The sequence below is a fragment of the Microcaecilia unicolor genome, unplaced genomic scaffold (genome assembly GCF_901765095.1).
Source record: "Microcaecilia unicolor unplaced genomic scaffold, aMicUni1.1, whole genome shotgun sequence".
NCBI classification, from domain to species: Eukaryota; Metazoa; Chordata; class Amphibia; order Gymnophiona; family Siphonopidae; genus Microcaecilia; species Microcaecilia unicolor.
In genome coordinates this window covers 1,293-18,854 of record NW_021963352.1, presented here as the reverse complement: position 1 = coordinate 18,854, position 17,562 = coordinate 1,293, and the positions used below count along the sequence as shown (strand labels likewise).

General features: G+C 47.6%; 1 protein-coding gene across 1 annotated transcript in view; it reads left to right on the top strand.

The window, feature by feature from the left end:
* LOC115459240 (serine/threonine-protein kinase Nek3-like) overlaps positions 1 to 17,333 on the top strand; it is a gene marked incomplete at its 3' end in the record, with an annotated part of 44,884 nt that extends 27,551 nt beyond the window's left edge. Inside the window, exons 11-13 of the mRNA XM_030189098.1 lie at positions 2,579 to 2,651; positions 7,606 to 7,764; positions 17,199 to 17,333. Coding sequence (XP_030044958.1) covers positions 2,579 to 2,651; positions 7,606 to 7,764; positions 17,199 to 17,333 — 367 coding nt within the window. The remainder of the gene's footprint in view (positions 1 to 2,578; positions 2,652 to 7,605; positions 7,765 to 17,198) is intronic.
* Positions 17,334 to 17,562: the final 229 nt, after the last annotated feature.

Sequence of the window (17,562 nt, the reverse complement as noted above, 5' to 3'; positions counted from 1 at the left end):
AGTACCTATGAACCTCCAATATAATGCAAGCCTATGGGTTGGGAGGCCCATTGCCAGGACTGATTGTGCAGGAGCATTGGTTGATGTAAGAGGCATCATGGACTCTCAACTGCTTGGTGGTGAAGGCCATTCACTTAGCTCTACCATGATTCCTTCTGCTGTTGTAAGGAAAGGTGATTTGGGTGATTTCCAACAAAGTGACTGCAGTGGTATGCCTCAGCAAGTAGGGCAAGATCTGAAGTGTTGGAATGGTGCAGGAGATCCGCTGGATTTGCATCTGAGCAGAGCTCAATCTTGTGATTTTTATCAGTTCACAATGTTGGTTGAGAATTTTTCAGGCAAATTTTTTTCAGCAGACATTCTCTGGACCCAAAAGATTGGGAGTTGAATCCCTCAGCCTTTTAGCTCCTGGTGGAACAGTAAGGGTCCACACTCTTCAATTTAATGGCAACAAACAGGAATGTGAAATGCCCTCTCTTCTTCAGCCATAGAAAGGTGCTTATATCAGCAGGGATCGAAACCCTGGCCAGATCGAGAGCCCCTGTGTGTGTTTCTGCTGTGGCCTCTAATTGGTCAAGCCCTGTAGAGAGGGCAAAACACCTGTTTCTAATAAGTTTAGTGGCTCTGGACTGGCCATCCTTGGTACACAGATCTGATTTGTCTGCTGGAAGAGCATGCAGCCTTGTAGTCAAGGGGCCCAACCATCCTGGTTCAGGGTCTAGTTGTGCTGGAAGATCTGGGCCCCTTCTGGCTTATGACCTGGCCCTTGAGAGGCAGTACTTGAAATGTAAGGTGTATTTGGCGTCAGTCATTGTTATCTTGATGAAGGCTCACAGAAGTTTTACATCCTTGCCATGTGTCCATGTGTTTGGAATTTTGAGCATTGGTGTTCAGAACAAGGAGTATTTCCATAGTGTGTAGAGATGGTCTCCTTTCTGGGCTTTTGCAAAGAGATCTTGATAAGGGTTTGGCTCTCAACTCCCTCAAGGTTGAAGTTGCAACTCTGTGTTTTTTTTCAAAGCTAAAGCGAATAGCTTTTGCTTTGTGGCTCAGACGGATGCTGTGTGTTTCTTTCAGGGCATGAAGCATATTTGTCTACTAATACAGGTTGTGCTACTGCAGAAGGACCTTATTTTAGTCCTCAATGTCCTGGCTAATCTGCCTTTTGAGCCCCTGTGGCAGGCTTCGCTCAAGGATCTTTCCTTGAAGGTGATTTTTGTTGCTTGGCTAGGTGAGTGTTTTGAGTTGCAGGCCCTTTTGTGTAGGAATCTCTATTTATGAGTCATGGCTGATTTGGTTTCCATCATGAGAATCAGTTGATGTACATTTCTGGCATTCTTTGAGGAAGGGAAATCGGATACAGCTTGGATGCTTTATAAGCTGATGTTTGTAGGGATCTCTGCCCAGAGGGTTGTTTGAGCTATTTTCGAATGAGCTTGAAGCCCCACCAGAACTACCCTCTAGTTGAGAGTGTACACTGCCTCTATTGCCACCTTATCCAGTGCACCAGAGAGGACTTAGTGGCTGCTTCTCCCTTGCATGGCCCATGAAACAAAACAAGTAGCCAGTTCCTTGAAGACTGTGGTAATCGGAGAATCCTTTTTGGCATTCGACTGTTCTCTCAGCTCTTAGAACCCCAAGTTTTTCTTTTTGTTTATTACAGATCAGCAGAAGGTTACTACTACTACTACTTATCATTTCTATAGCGCTACTAGATGTCTCTTAAAGGGGTTTCCAAAATTTTGTGTGTAACTTGTTTTTCATTGGCATTGGTATGCTGACAAGTTTCAGACTACATCACTCTTTATACCACTGGAAGAGCTCAGCTTCTCTGCCTCCATCTGCTGGTAGGAGGACATAACCATTGATCTGAATTGGTCTAACAAGAATCAAGGAATAGAATTAACAGATAAGACCAAGTTTCCCCTTCCTGTCAAGTGATATAAGTTGTGTTTGAGACAGGACATTACAGGATTTTAAATCCCAGGTACTGAAATAATCCAGATCAAAAGGTGGGATCTATAGTCTCCAAAACTCCTGTACTGTATAGCATCTTGGATTAGGCCTAGTTTGGCCCTTAGTAAGGTATCACAACTATTAAAAAAAGTCCAGTTGGCTTTGGACCAAGAGCTGCTAGAACTTTCATGTTTCTCAAGGCGGGTCCTCCAAAGCAGAGACATGATGAAGGAAGGCACACTGGTCCATTCCATCTGTTCAGGATGTAACATTCTCTTTGATCTAGCATGTCACAAACATGTTATCACTATAACTTAAGAAGATACAGCACATTTCAGAGAAATAGGTTAATAGCCAGTAATAGAACCACAGCCAATTCAATACACAAAGCAAATTATCTATCTATCTATCTATCTATCTATCTATCTATCTATCTATCTATGTATATCCCTGCAGGTGCTATGGTTAACAAGCACATTTTAAAATATAAATAAACACCAGGCACAATAGGGATATGAAAGCTGAAACAATATATGGGATCAGAATAATATTTCCATCTCCAGCCGTGACTTTCATCAGTAATTTGTGCCACATTGTTGTAAAACTTTTGTCTCTGTTTTAGATCACAGTTGAGATAGAACAACAAGTGAAAAAGGAATTCAGAGGACAAAAGGACAAAATTCAAGTGAAAAAGGGTAATACAGCTTTTATGAGTCTCCTTAGAAACAATTAATGCTATCTTCAGTGGGCCAATGATTGCAACAGAGAAGAATCATGTGTGTGATAGCTAACTTAAAGTTGCATTCATTCACATAGCTGAAGAAGGTTGAGCTTAATGAAATTAATTTTTTAGCTGACCCAAATGACCTGTGCTTGAGCACTTAATTATCTGCAGCATCCCAGAGGACATCTTAGAGACCTTGCGTTCTTCACCCCATGAAGTTCTCTGGCTAGAAATATTTTCAGAACCAAAACAAACACACTCATAAATAACCTACAAATGGGGCAGACAAAGCAGAAGGAACAGTAGTAGAGGAAAAAGCCTTGGAACTGAAATATGCATGGCTAGCGTTCTATTTTTATTCTATCGTAGGCATAAAAAACCTCCCACCACTGGCCATCTTCCACTTTATTATAGAAAAATATTATTATGAAAAATATTTTATTGGATTTTTAACCTTTTTAAGATTCATATTGCTATATAACCGTCCAAGATACTGCTACCCTCTTAGAGTTCCTGCATGTTCAGCACTTTCAATATTTTACATGAAAAAATTATCTTATTCAATGTATCATGATACACTTCCTCAGACGTCAATCAAAATTATAACTCATGATCCCGTTCTGCCAACAAGGCCCTTTTCATGAACAAACTTGCATCGCTTCATCAGGATATGAACGGACCATCAGCATACTGCAATAGAAATATTTTCAGACTACTAGACAGCTGAAAATTTCATATGGTTTGTTTTAGCTTGGCAAACTTGTCTGATGTCTATGCGGGCCATCTAGGATCCTAGAATCTTCCAGACTTTTTCACAGGAAGTGCCTTCACTCAGCACTGATATGACATCATGTAAACATCATCATGCATACATAATTTTTTTATGGTAACTTCCGTGGAGAAATGCACTAGTTCTGATCTGCAACTGTTATTGGGGGAAGATAGGGTTTTTATGGATGCAGAGCATGTTTACGTTTCATTCATAAGAACTCAAAAATCAAAAAATACTGAAGAGCAAAAATATAATATGAAACCAATACTGCTTAATTTGCCGTCAGCATTAACCAAGGAAATTGCCTGTAAATCACTTATTAAAGAAAGGAAACCTTAACTGCCAGGGACGCCTACAAAGATGGTCTTCCCTTAAGCGGCTTTTATCACAGGTTTCATCAATTCTCTGAAACAGGCCACAATAGAAAACATCTCCAACTTGGAGAAAAGACTATTGTAGCCAAAAAACAAGAGGAATTCATAAGAGCTTCCATACTGTGTCAGACAAATGGTCCCAGAGGGTCATGTGTGCAGTGTGTCACATATGCGAGTATCATCCATCAGGTGTGTCCTCACAGAAAAGAGGTTGAGAACCACTGCCATAAACTAATGTGTATACATAGGCGCCTGGTATAAGAGGCTTGGGGAGGCTAAGCCTCCCCAGCCGCTCGCAGCAGTCTGATTCTCCGACGCAACGCCGGCCCGACACGCCGTCTTTCTTTATCTTTTCCTTCTTCTAGACCCATCCTCTCTGCCTCCAAATCTCCTGGCTCATACGGATGAATCGGCCCGACGATTATCTGTGCTCCCGAGCCCCGAAAAACTCGGTGCTGCCCCCTGCAGCAGCTCTCTTTCAACGCTCCTCCCTTCTGGCGTCACCTCGTCCCAGTGGCAGCCCTGACATCACCACTTCCCCACAGAAATGGCCCGAACCGACGACGCACGGATGCTTCAAACACCGGCCCTGGAAAAATTAGCAGTGCTCCCCGCAGCTCCTTTACCACCAGCAGCCCATCAACCTTGTCCCTACCCGAACCCCTCCAAAGCCCCAAACATCAATGCCGCTTTCTCCCGCGTTCCCTCTTGCAGCGCTCCTTCCTCCTGGCGCCACGCAGTACCCAGAGCGCTCCTCCCACGCTCCGGTCCTCGGATCACCTTCCCGAAACGGCCTTAACAGGCCCGAAGATAACCTGGCACCCTGGCCACATCGAGATGGCCCCATTCAGCCGGCATCTACAAAACCCAGCCTGCTCTGCCATGCCCAGTTCTGGTGTGCCACGTCCCTCCTGCTCCTCTTCTTGCATGACGCGGGGATCCCGGATGGGGACAGTCAGAGCGCGGGAAGGGGTGAGATGGATCGGCAGAGCCTCGGAGGGTTGACTGCACTGACGATGGGTGGGATATTCGTGATGTGCAGGTCTCAGCCAGTCAGTCTTCCCTATGCGAGAGCGATGCAACTTCCTGTTCCGCGCAGGAGGGGCCGTCACTGAATAGGGAAGGGAAGGCTCAGGTTAACAATGGTTGTCTGAGGTGTTGCCACTTCCTTCCCAGACCCAAATAATTCAAGAGGAAACTGTGGCACGTTGGATTTCAAGAGAGGTAGGTGCTGACTCTGAAGGTTTAAGTCAAAATAAAAAAATATTTTGTTTCATGCAGATCTCTTTTGTTTAAACATAACTAAATGGGCTATAAGCCCCTAATGCTTTTGGTTCCTATATTTTGTTTGTGATGACTTATACTGTGCCAAAATTGAAATATGAAAACTGTTATCTCTATCTGGTTGTTAATAAAAGGAGCTCATTGTCAATTTCCACCCTAAAAGGATGTTTTGTGGCTGTACATGACTTGAGAATTGTGATATGATCCCTTGTTTCATATTGTTGACAGTGTGTGATGTTGTCCGTTTGGGTGGTATATTGGTGTATTAGGGTCTGCCCAGTGTAATATTTATGGTACAGTAAGGTTCTGAGTGTGTTTTTGCACAAAGTTGTGCATAGTGTTTTGCAGTTGAGTGATTGTGGTTAGTATATGCCTTGAGCAACCACTTTATTCGACATATGATATATATCTAATATCTAAATTTAATAAAAGGTATTAATTGTGACTATTATATTTTTACTTATTTTTTTTTCTGTGTGTTGTCAGACAATTATGGATATAAGCTCCACCCCTGGCCCCACCCCTAACCACGCCCCCTTTAGCCTCCCCAAACAGTTGGGCCACCGACCGCCTATGTGTGTATATGAGAGAGAGAGATTCTGATTTGCTTGGTCTTCTTTTTCCTTTCATATCACCATGTTCTCTGTTTCCCTCAACTAGACAGTCCTTTATATAATTCTCTCTTGCTGAAATTGGCATCCTGTTTTAGATTCAGGCTAAAAAGGACCTTTTGCAGTTGTGCTTATCCTTTCTTCTTCCACAGACATTCCCTGTTGAATATGTACCAGCATGGCTGGCATTGATCATTTATGTGTAACTTTCAGAAGGTTTTTATTCTACTTTGCCTTGCCCAGTCAGGGAGTGACAAAACAGAACATGTCTATAAAAGTTTCCAAAAACATGGTGAGGCCAGGCTCAGTACTTTGCAGAATACATGTACCCCGCACTTTGTTTAGTTCCCCATGTAACATTTATGTTAGCAGAAGACAAATGACCTGCTTTCATAGTTTAAAATCTCCTGGCGGCTAAGATGTCGCTGGTCTGCTCTTGGAAGGGCGACTGTAGTCGCTTCAGTGGGAAGCTGGTTTGCTGTTTGTGGGGAGCTGAGGAGACATGATAAGATCATGTCCTTTCTGAGAGGACGGAAACAATACGAGCAGCTATGGGAGCCTGTATCTATGGATCTTATGAACTGATGGTGGTTGGAGGTGACTTTTATTCCTCCTTCCGCCCCCCCCCCCCCCCCCAGATGACTACTAGGGGTCCTTTTATAAAGGCGCACTGAAAATGGCTTGCGGTAGTATAGTCATGGGTTTTGGGTGCGCGCCGATCCATTTTTCAGTGCGCCTGTAGAAAAGGCCTTTTTAAAATTTTTGATGAAAATGGACATGCGGCAAAATGAAAATTGCCACGTGTCCATTTTGGGTCTGAGACCTTACCGCCAGTCATTGACCTAGCAGTAAAGACTCACACGGTAGCCAGGCGGTAATGACCTATGCGCGTCAAATGCTAATTGGCGCGTGTCTGATATGCGCGTTCGAAAATAAACAATATTTTTGGACATGCGTATCAGATGTGCACCAGAAATGAAATTACTGCAAAAGCCACACGGTAGCTGGGTGGTAACTCCATTTTGGCACACGGGCACGCGTAGACGCTTACGCAGCTTAGTAAAAGGGCCCGGTAATCTTCTTTACTGTGTTTAACTTTTTCCTGAAGTTTTTACCTGTGTTTTTTGCTTGTACATGCCTCTAGATTTTGGTGAGTTGGGTGGGTGATCTGGGGGGAGGGGGCGCAGTGGGTGGTTGGGAGGAATTGGGTATTTTTGTATGGATATACTTGTTTGATTGGATTGTTTTCATATTGGTTTAATACTGAATAAAGATGACAGTTTAAAAATAGTTTAAAATGAGGGGAAACGAGTGTGACTGCAGCCTCTTGGCTCCTTTCTCTCCCATCTGTTTTATTACTTTTCATTTTAAGCTATCATATTCTTTGTTTTAGAGACCCTTTTGGTTCAGTAGTCTATGCAGAGTTAGAAATAAAAATTTCTGAATGTTTTGGGGTGGTACTCTAAAGTTCAGGGTCTCCAATATTTCTAGGACCGGCAGGTTCACCCTGCAAGATTTCAGAAAGAAGTAGTGTATGCTAAGGGCGGGTTCTGACTGTCCACTAAATATTTCATGGATAGTCTGCACATGTACTGCTATTAAATGGCTTTATTTTCTTTTTAAATATTTCTCTTTATTGGGGTATCAAGAACATTGAAGTTAAGATTCAGGGAAATCAGCCTTCCTGTTCCTAGAATCCCAAAACCCCATGTTTCCAGAACTTAGACATATTTGCAAAGTCCAACGCTGATTGTGTTGAAGCATGTTTAGAAGCAGCATGGTAATGCTTCCCTTTACTGATATGGAAGGAAACTTATGAAAGCATATACATTTTTTTTGCACAGCACTAAGACTGGCTAATCATTTTATTTATTGTCTGAAAAGACAGGGAGACTTCTGCAAAAGACAAAAATGTCCCAGGACCTAGAAAGCAACACTGGGACAGGGAGCCTCCCAGCACAGTTTTGAATGTTCTGCAAAATGCTTCTCTCCTTGCATCCAGCACAGCAGAGGAGGAGGAAGACAGTGAGGAGACACCAACAGGTAATAATATATAGTGGAACCCAGAGCTGCGGAGTCGATACACCAAGCCTTCGACTCTCCGACTCATCTATTCCATATCATCAAGCTGATCAATCCATAGACTGGTGGTTGTGTCCATCTACCAGCAGGTGGAGATAGAGAGCAAACTTTTGCCTCCCTATATGTGGTCATGTGCTGCCGGAAACTCCCCAGTATGTTCTCTATCTCAGCAGGTGGTGGTCACACACAGCAGCAGCTCTGGCTAGGCCTCCAAGCCTAATCCTTAGGTTTTGTTGAGGCCTGGGGTTGAGGGCTCTTTTGAGCAAGTGCAAACCTGGTGGTGCCAGGTCCCTCCTTTTCTCCCCCCCTCCCGCTGGCTCCGTTAAAAAAAAAAAAAAAAAAAAATTTTAAACGCCCTTAAAGGCGTTTATTTCGACGTTTATTTAAACGTTCATTGCAGCTACTCACTGGGACACCAGTTCGTTACAGCTCGGAGCGGCAAGCAGGTAATTTTACCTTTTTATAGCGGGCAGGGGGTTCCCCGATTCTTCTCCTCGTGGCATATGGCGTCGGAGGGCGAGGGCGCAAAGGGTCGCTCCCCGGATCGCTTGAGCGCTTCTAGAGGGGATGCGGGGGTCTTACAGCCTGATTCGCCCTTGTTGGGTGACAGTTTCGTGACCGATGAATGTCCCGGTCCTTCCTCCGGCGTGGCGGTTTTTCCCGCCATAAACGCCCATCCCCCGCTCCTCGCCTCCGCCATCTTGGCCGGCCACGCGGCTCGGACGGCTTCTTCGTGGGCCGCCCTTGAGGTTGGAGACATTAATGCCATGAACGCCCTTAATTTGGGCGACGGCACAAAAGCGGCTAAAGTTAAGCGCCGTTCTTCCCGCGCGGCTCCTTCGCGGAGTGTCGCGCCGGACGCCATTTTGGATGCGCAGCATGTCTCTCCCCCGCTCTTGCGAGCGCCGGTTGAGGGTGCGTCTAGGGCTGTTGCCCAGGCTGCGGAAGTGCACAGTCTGGGGGGTTTCTCCCCCGAGTTTGTTTTGCTGCTGCATCAGGCTTTCCTCATGCAAAACGCTGCCCCTGCTCCCTCTTCTGATAGAGGTTGAGGTTCCCAGAGGTAAACGCCCTCGGGTTGATTTCCAGGCCTTGGAGGACTTTGTCTCCTCCGATGTAGATGAGGGCAGCGTGTCTGAGGTCTCCCAACGGTCCTTTGCGGATTCCTTGGAGGAGACGGATCCCCGCTCGGATGGAGCGGATGACCCCTCTGCAGCGCGGCTTTTTAGCCCAGAGGATTTGCCCAACCTGTTAGTGCAGGCCATGGGCATTTTGAAGATTTCCTCTCCGGAGGACGTCTCTCCCTCAGCCCCTGTTGGCTCTGCCATTATGCTGGGGACGAAGCGCCCGCCTAGAACCTTCCACGTGCATGATGCCATGCACACCTTAATTTCGGCTCAATGGGATGTCCCGGAAGCGAGCCTCAAAGTGGCTAGGGCTATGTCCCGCCTCTATCCTTTACCTGAAAGTGAACGTGAGGCCTATCTGTGGCCTACTGTGGATTCTTTAATCACTGCAGTGACTAAGAAAACGGCTTTGCCGGTGGAAGGTGGCACGGCCCTAAAGGAAGCCCAAGACAGAAGATTGGAGGCGGCCTTAAGGTCGTCCTTTGAGGCAACTGCTTTAAGTTTGCAGGCCTCGGTTTGCGGTTCCTATGTGGCCAGGGCGTGCCTGACTATGGTGCAGCGGGCTTCCCCCTCGGATCATTCCTTGAGGGTTGATTGGCCGGCCCTGGAATCGGGCCTAGCCTATTTGGCAGACTTGCTGTATGATGTCTTGAGAGCCTCAGCTAAAGGCATGGCTCAGACAGTCTCTGCGCGGCGGTGGCTTTGGCTGAAACATTGGTCTGCTGACCACGCCTCTAAATCCCGCCTGGCTAGATTGCCTTTTAAAGGCAAGCTGCTCTTTGGGGTCGAGCTGGACAAAATCGTGACCGATCTCGGCACGTCTAAGGGCAAGAAGTTACCAGAGGTCAGGGCTCGGGCTAGTACTCGTCCCGGTACCTCCAGAGGACGGTTTCAGGAAGCCCGTCGGTACCCGCCCGGGCAGGTCGGGCTCCTCTGCCCCCTCTTCCTTCAAGAGGAATTTCTCCCCCAAGCAGCATTCCTTTCGCAGAGACCGCCGTCCCGGAGGTGCTCCCTCCGGTCCTCCCCCAGGGTCTCGTACCCAGTGACGGGGCCTTGGTCCACGCCCCAGTGCAGATTGGAGGACGGCTGTCCTCGTTTCTGGGGAGCGGACCACAGTAACTTCACACGCTTGGGTGCTGGAAGTCATCAGAGACGGCTACAAGCTAGAGTTCTGCCGACCCTTAAGAGACGGGTTTGTACTCTCTCCCTGCAAGTCTCCGGTCAAAGCTGTGGCAGTGCAGCAGACCTTGGACAACCTGATCCGCCTGGGTGCGGTCGTTCCGGTGCCAAAAAATCAGATTGGCAAGGGACGTTACTCCATTTACTTTGTGGTACCAAAGAAAGGAGGTTCTGTCCGGCCTATCCTCGACCTCAAAGGGGTCAATCGGGCCTTGAAAGTGCGGCACTTTCGCATGGAGACTCTCCGCTCTGTTATAGCGGCAGTGAAGGCAGGAGAGTTCTTGGCTTCCTTGGACATCAAGGAAGCGTACCTGCATATTCCCATCTGGCCTCCTCTCCAACGCTTTCTGCGTTTTACAGTCCTGAGATGACACTTCCAGTTCAGAGCCCTCCCTTTCGGGTTGGCTACTGCTCCGCGGACCTTTTCCAAAGTAGTGGGGGTCATAGCGGCCTTCCTGCTAAAGGAAGGAGTACAAGTCCATCCTTATCTGGACGACTGGTTGATCCGAGCCCCCTCTTATGCAGAGTGCGGCAAAGCTATGGACCGGGTAGTTGCTCTTTTGAGCTCCCTGGGATGGATCATCAACTGGAAGAAGAGCCAGCTGCGCCCGACTCAGTCCCTGGAGTATCTGGGAGTTCGATTCGACACCCAAGTGGGCAGAGTGTTCCTGCCAGACAATCGGATTGTCAAGCTTCAGGCTCAGGTGGACTAGTTCCTAGTAGCCTCTCCTATTCGGGCTTGGGACTACGTGCAGCTGTTGGGCTCTATGACGGCCACGATGGAAGTAGTGCCCTGGGCCAGGGCTCATATGAGACCACTACAGCTATCTCTGCTGCTGCGCTGGACTCCGATGTCGGAGGATTATGCTGTGCGCCTTCCCTTGGACCCAGCAGTGCGCAAGGCGCTGAGCTGGTGGACGCAGACAGACAAGTTGTCTGCAGGAATGCCTCTGGTGACCCCGGAGTGGATTGTCGTCACGACAGACGCCTCTTTGATGGGCTGGGGAGCCCAATGCTTGGGAAGGACAGCGCAGGGGCTCTGGTCTCCTGCAGAGGCAAGTGGTCTATCAACCTCCTGGAACTCAGAGCCATTCGGTTGGTGTTATTGGAGTTCATCCCGGTACTGGTGTTGAAGCCTGTACGGGTCCTGTCGGACAATGCCACGGCTGTGGCCTATATCAACCGCCAGGGAGGTACCAAGAGCGCCCCTCTAGCCAAGGAGGCTATGAATCTATGCCAGTGGGCGGAAGCGAACCTGGAGCAGCTTTCAGCGGCCCACATTGCCGGAGTCATGAATGTCAAGGCGGACTTTCTCAGTCGCCATACTTTGGAGCCCGGAGAGCGGCAGCTATCTGCTCAGGCGTTCTTGGACATCACGAAGCGCTGGGGCCAGCCGAGCCTAGATCTGATGGCGTCATCGGCCAATTGCCAAGTGCCGCGCTTGTTCAGCAGAGGACGGGACCCTCGATCCCTGGGAGTAGATGCTCTTCTCCAACAGTGGCCGACACAAGAGTTTCTCTATGTGTTCCCGCCCTGGCCCATGTTGGGCAGGGTGCTAGTCCGGGTGGCAAAGCATCCCGGCAGGGTAATCCTGGTGGTCCGGATTGGACCAGATGTCCCTGGTATGCGGACTTGATCAGGCGCTCAGTCGGCGATCCTCTGCGGCTGCCAGTGGAGCAGGGCTTGTTACATCAGGGTCCCGTGGTGATGGAGGATCCCTCCACCTTTGGTCTTACGGCCTGGCTATTGAGCGGCAGCGTCTGAGGAAGAAGGGCTTCTCAGACAAGGTCATCGCCACTATGCTGAGAGCGAGGAAGCGCTCTACTTCTACTGCTTACGCCAGGGTTTGGCGTGTCTTTGCAGCATGGTGTGAAGCAGGCTCACTTTCTCCCTTCACTGCTCCAATTTCTTCAGTGTTGGCGTTCCTGCAAGAAGGTCTGGAGAAAGGCCTGTCGCTCAGTTCCCTTAAAGTCCAGGTAGCGGCTCTGGCTTGCTTCAGGGGCCGCCTGAAGGGTGCTTCTCTGGCTTCGCAGCCAGATGTGGTGCGCTTTCTCAAGGGAGTTAATCACCTGCGCCCTCCTCTGCACTCAGTGGTGCCTGCGTGGAAGCTCAACCTGGTGCTAAGAGCATTGCAGAAGCCGCCTTTTGAACCCTTGTCGAGGGCATCTCTGAAAGACCTGACGTTGAAAGCAGTCTTTTTGGTGGCTATCACTTCAGCCAGAAGAGTTTCCGAGCTCCAGGCGCTCTCATGTCGAGAGCCTTTTCTGCAGTTCACTGAGGCAGGAGTGACTATTCGCACAGTGCCTTCCTTCCTGCCCAAGATTGTTTCTCGCTTTCATGTGAATCAGCAGCTCTGTCTCCCTTCCTTTCGTAGGGAGGACTACCCAGAGGAGTACTCCGCTCTTAAATATCTGGATGTGAGACGAGTCATCATCAGATACTTGGAAGTGACCAATGATTTCCGGAAATCGGATCATCTGTTTGTCCTGTTTGCAGGTCCTCGTAAGGGTCTGCAGGCTGCTAAGCCTACAGTGGCAAGATGGGTCAAGGAAGCCATTGCAGCGGCTTATGTGGCCGCGGGGAAGGTGCCGCCTATCCAGCTGAAGGCTCACTCCACGAGAGCTCAGGCGGCCTCGATGGCAGAGGCTGGATCCGTCTCCTTGGAAGAGATATGCAAGGCGGCAACTTGGGCTTCGGCTCATACATTCTCCAAGCATTACCGTTTGACTGTGGCTGCACGGGCGGAGGCCCGGTTTGGAGCTTCAGTGTTGAGGTCAGGGATTTCTATGTCCCGCCCTGGGTGAGTACTGCTTCGGTACATCCCACCAGTCTATGGATTGATCAGCTTGATGATATGGAAGGTAAAATTATGTATAATCATACCTGATAATTTTCTTTCCATTAATCATAGCTGATCAATCCATAGCCCCTCCCAGATATCTGTACTGTTTATATTCTGGTTGAATTTTAGGTTCAAGTTTAGCCTTCAGTTACTTCAGGAGGACTTCGTGTTCAAGTTCTTCTTTCACTTGGATTCTTCAAGAGTTGAGACGAGTTTGTGTTACAGTGAGCTGCTGCATTCCTCTCCCCTCCGTTTTACGGGGCTGGATTGAGATTTAAATTCTGCCGGCACTCCATTCCCGCTTCGTGCGGCTGTAGGGCAGCTTTGTACCCCTCCCGCTTCGGCGGTGTTAGGGTCAGTCAGCTCCTCCCGCGGTTGCGGTTGCAGGATAAGCCAGATCCCCCCGCATCGGCTCCGCGGGGATGAGCTGGACGGATTCCCCTCCCCCACTTGTGTGGGGATGAGCTGGGTTAATTCCCCTCCCCCGTTTCGGCGGTGGTGAGCTGGGCAGAGTGTCCCTTCGTGGGTGTAATTCTCTTATGTGCTGAGTCCTGCGGATGGAGCTTTGATATCGACATACTGAGGAGTTTCCGGCAGCACATGACCACATATAGGGAGGCAAAAGTTTGCTCTCTATCTCCACCTGCTGGTAGATGGACACAACCACCAGTCTATGGATTGATCAGCTATGATTAATGGAAAGAAAATTATCAGGTATGATTATACATAATTTTACCTTTTTCTACTGTCTGACTCCAACACCTACCGATATTAGGCTTTACATTTTTTGTACTGTATCTAAAGTACTGGTAAATATAACTTCAGACTCCACATTCCCGGTGGAACCAAAAAAGAAAAAAAAATTCACCATAAAGTAGGGAGCCATGCAGCACATCCTGAGATATTACTGGAAGCATGACGGCACGTGCTCATATAGTTTCAGCTTAACTTTTCTGAAGTAGGTAGACCCTTTCTTCAAAATTGTGCGTGCTTGCTATTTAAGGTTTTGTTCTCTTGTATATCCTGGCAGCGTTAAGGTAGAGTGTTCCTCTTTCAGTAACATTTTCCCTACTGATACAGAGTGAAGCACTCACTCAGCTGTGAAGATCTGTTACTCCTGGTAGAATCCAAGGCCCTGAGCTGCCTGTGGCAGCCAGTTATGTTGATTTTTATAATGACATATGCAGAAGTTTGGGACCAAATGGTTTAAATTCTACAGTATTTTCCTAGTGTGAAATGTCTGTGTTGTTGTCCAAGCAGAAACCCATAGTCGACAGGCTGTCTGCAGATAAAAATGGCTTGATCCACATTTTGCAGTCTACATAACAGGTTGAATCTCTGATTTAAAGATAACTGGATAATATTAGAGGGTTACCGAAACAGGGTTTGTTTGTTTTTTGTCCGAAAAAGAATCTGTGATTGAAATTCATTGCTCGGCTTTGGCCAAAACTGGACATTCCCCCACCCCAAGTGCCTGCCATCCACCCACTCACCCACCCTTAGGCCTCCCCAAACCTGACTTACACTTGCTGGTGGTCTAGTGGTGTAATTGGGGCAGGAGCAATCCACAGTCATCCTTCGCATATTGCTCCACTGTCAAAATGGACGATTAGATATTGAAACCATTAGATCTTCTACTGAGCCATCATTGGGAAGGAATCACTAGGGGGCCCTTTTACTAAGCTGCGTAGGCGCCTACACGCAACCAACGTGCATCAATTTGGAGTTACCGCATGACTACTGCGTGGCCCTTGCGGTAATTTTATTTTTGACGCGTGTCCGAAAAATAACTTTTATTTTCTGACGCGCGTCAAGTGGCATTCTACACGTGTAGGTCATTGCCGCCCGGTTAACGCGTGAGACCTTACCGCTAAGTCAATGGCAGGCGGTAAGCTCTCAGACCCAAAATGGATGCACGCCAATTTTGATTTTGCTGCACATCCATTTTCGGCTAAAATTTTAAAATGGCTTTTTTTTACAGGCACACTGAAAAATGGATCTGCGTGCGCCCAAACCCTGCGCCTACACTACCACAGGCCATTTTTCAGTGCATCTTAGTAAAAGGACCCCTTGATGTCTAGTAAATATAGGGTGGAGGGATTGCTTAGTGTACTGTTAAAAGCAGATATCAATACAAGCAAGCCAGTGTGATCTATCTATGTTCATTAGAGCAAACACTTGGAAACTGGTTACGGAGTACAGGAAGTTGATCCCATGTCACAGCCAAAACACAGAAATCCCGACAGCACTCTGAGCCCTGTAGTCCTGCTTGTAAAATTCTGAAACCAGAAAACTTAACCCAGCTCACATGTCAGAGAGGGGCATAATCGAACGTGGACGCCCATCTCCATGGGTGACTATCTCCGAGGACGGGTCCGTGAAGGGGCGGGACAGACCGTATTTTCGAAAAAGATGGGCGTCCATCTTTTGTTTCGATAATACGGTTGGTGCTGGGAAATTGCATCGGATTTGGGCGGATTTGAGCTGGGCGGTATCGGTTTTCAGTGATAATGGAAATCAAAGCCGCCCAGCTCAAAAACGAACAACTCCAAGGCATTTGGTCGTGGGAGGGGCCAGGATTCGTAGTGCACTGGGCCTCCTCACACGCCAGGACACCAACCGGGCACCCTAGTGGGCACTTGTAAAAAGTAAAAAAAAAAAAAGATTAAAATACCTCCTAAGTCCATAGGTCCCTTACCTTGGGTGCTGAGCCCCCCAATTCCCCCCCAAAACCCACTCCCCACAACTCTACACCATTACCATAGCACTTATGGGTGAAGGGGGGGCACCTAGATGTGGGTACAGTGGGTTTTGGGGGTGGTTTGGAGGGCTCCCATTTACCAGCACAATAGTAACAGGTAGGGGGGGATGGGCATGGGCCCACCTGCCTGAAGTCCACTGCACCCACTACCAACTGCTCCAGGGACCTGCATACTGCTGTGATGGAACTGTGACATTTGAGGCTGGCGTAGAGGCTGGAAAAAAAAGTTTTTAAAGTTCTTTTTTTTTGGTGGGAGGGGGTTAGTGACCACTGGGGGAGTCAGGGGAGGTCATCCCCGATTCCCTCTGGTGGTCATCTGGGCAGTTGGGGCACTTTTTGGGGACTTGTTCGTGAAGAAAAAGGGTCCAAAAAAAGCGGCCCAAATTCTCGCCACTGCCGCCCTTCTTTTTTCCATTATCGGCCGAGCACGCCCATCTCTCGGCTGATAAACACGCCCCAGTCCCGCCTTCACCACGCCTCCGACATGCGCCTGTCAACTTTGTTCGTTCCCGCAACAGAATGCAGTTGGAGGCGCCCAAAATCGGCTTTCGATTATACCGATTTGGGTGCCCATGAGAGAAAGGCGCCCATCTCCCGATTTGGGTCAAAATATGGGCGTCTTTCTCTTTCAAAAATAAGCGGGAGAGCCTCTTTTCAGTGTTTTATAACTAGAATGAGTAAAATGGGTATCGATGTCTCTGCTAGGTCTATTCTCTTTTTTTCTAAATTTGAGATGAGGAAATTAGGCATCATTGTTAGTCCTAGCCTCCATAATCTGGAAAGGAGGAGAAATTTTCAAATAAATTCACAAACAAGGAAAAAACACATCACAAATGAATAACATCGCCTCTATACTATACCTGCATTTCCATAGACCTGATCTTAATTTTTGAATAACCCTCTCCCCTTTAAAAGATAACGCAAAAAGAAAAACAAAGCCCTAATCTTGTACATAAGTACTGCCATACTGGGACAGACTGAAGGTCCATGAAGCCCAGCATTCTGTTTCCAGCAGTGGTCAATCCAGGTCACAAGTACCTGGCAAGATCCCAAAACAGTACAATACATTTTATGCTGCTTATATTAGAAATAAGCAGTGGATGTTCCCCAAGTCCATTTTAATAATGGTCTATGGACGTTTCCTTTAGGAAGCCATCCAAACCTTTTTTAAACCTTGCTAAATAAGATTTTAAGACATTTGTAACATCTGTAAATGTAAGATATCAAATCTGACATCTGTGGACAGGATTCAAAGGTGTAAAAAATGTTGATTCCTATTGTACAATGCCTGCACAAAAAAGGAAGAACCTGCCAGCGCATGAGTTCTGGGATAATACTTGTTGTAAGAGGCTTACAAGTAGAAATTTTGGATGTAGAACGCCATGGTTTCTAGTTTGTCATTATGGTGAAAGGTTACATTTTGTATGGCCATTTGATTGATATTAATATATGTGTCAATGTGCTGCTGATTCACAAATATGTTATTTAGGTAGCTGCATTAGAAAGTACGGTGAAGAAAAGGCCCGGAGGCGTTGGGTCCGGAAGCCCCCAGAAACCTTGCTGAACATATTGGAGAATGCAGACATTAGCTTGGCGTTTCAGACCTACACTGTGTATAAACCAGGTAAATATTCAAGCACTAGTAAAAAAGGCCCGTTTCTGACACAAATGAAACGGGCGCTAACAAGGTTTTCCTCAGAGTGTGTATGTTTGGGAGAGTGTATGTGAGAGTGACTGTGTGAGAGACAGAGTGAAGGTGTGAGTGTGTGTGTGTGTGAGAGAGAGAGTGAGTCTGGGTGTGAGTGTGTGTGTGAGAATGAGAGTGTGTGCAAGTGCGTATGTGAGACACAGTG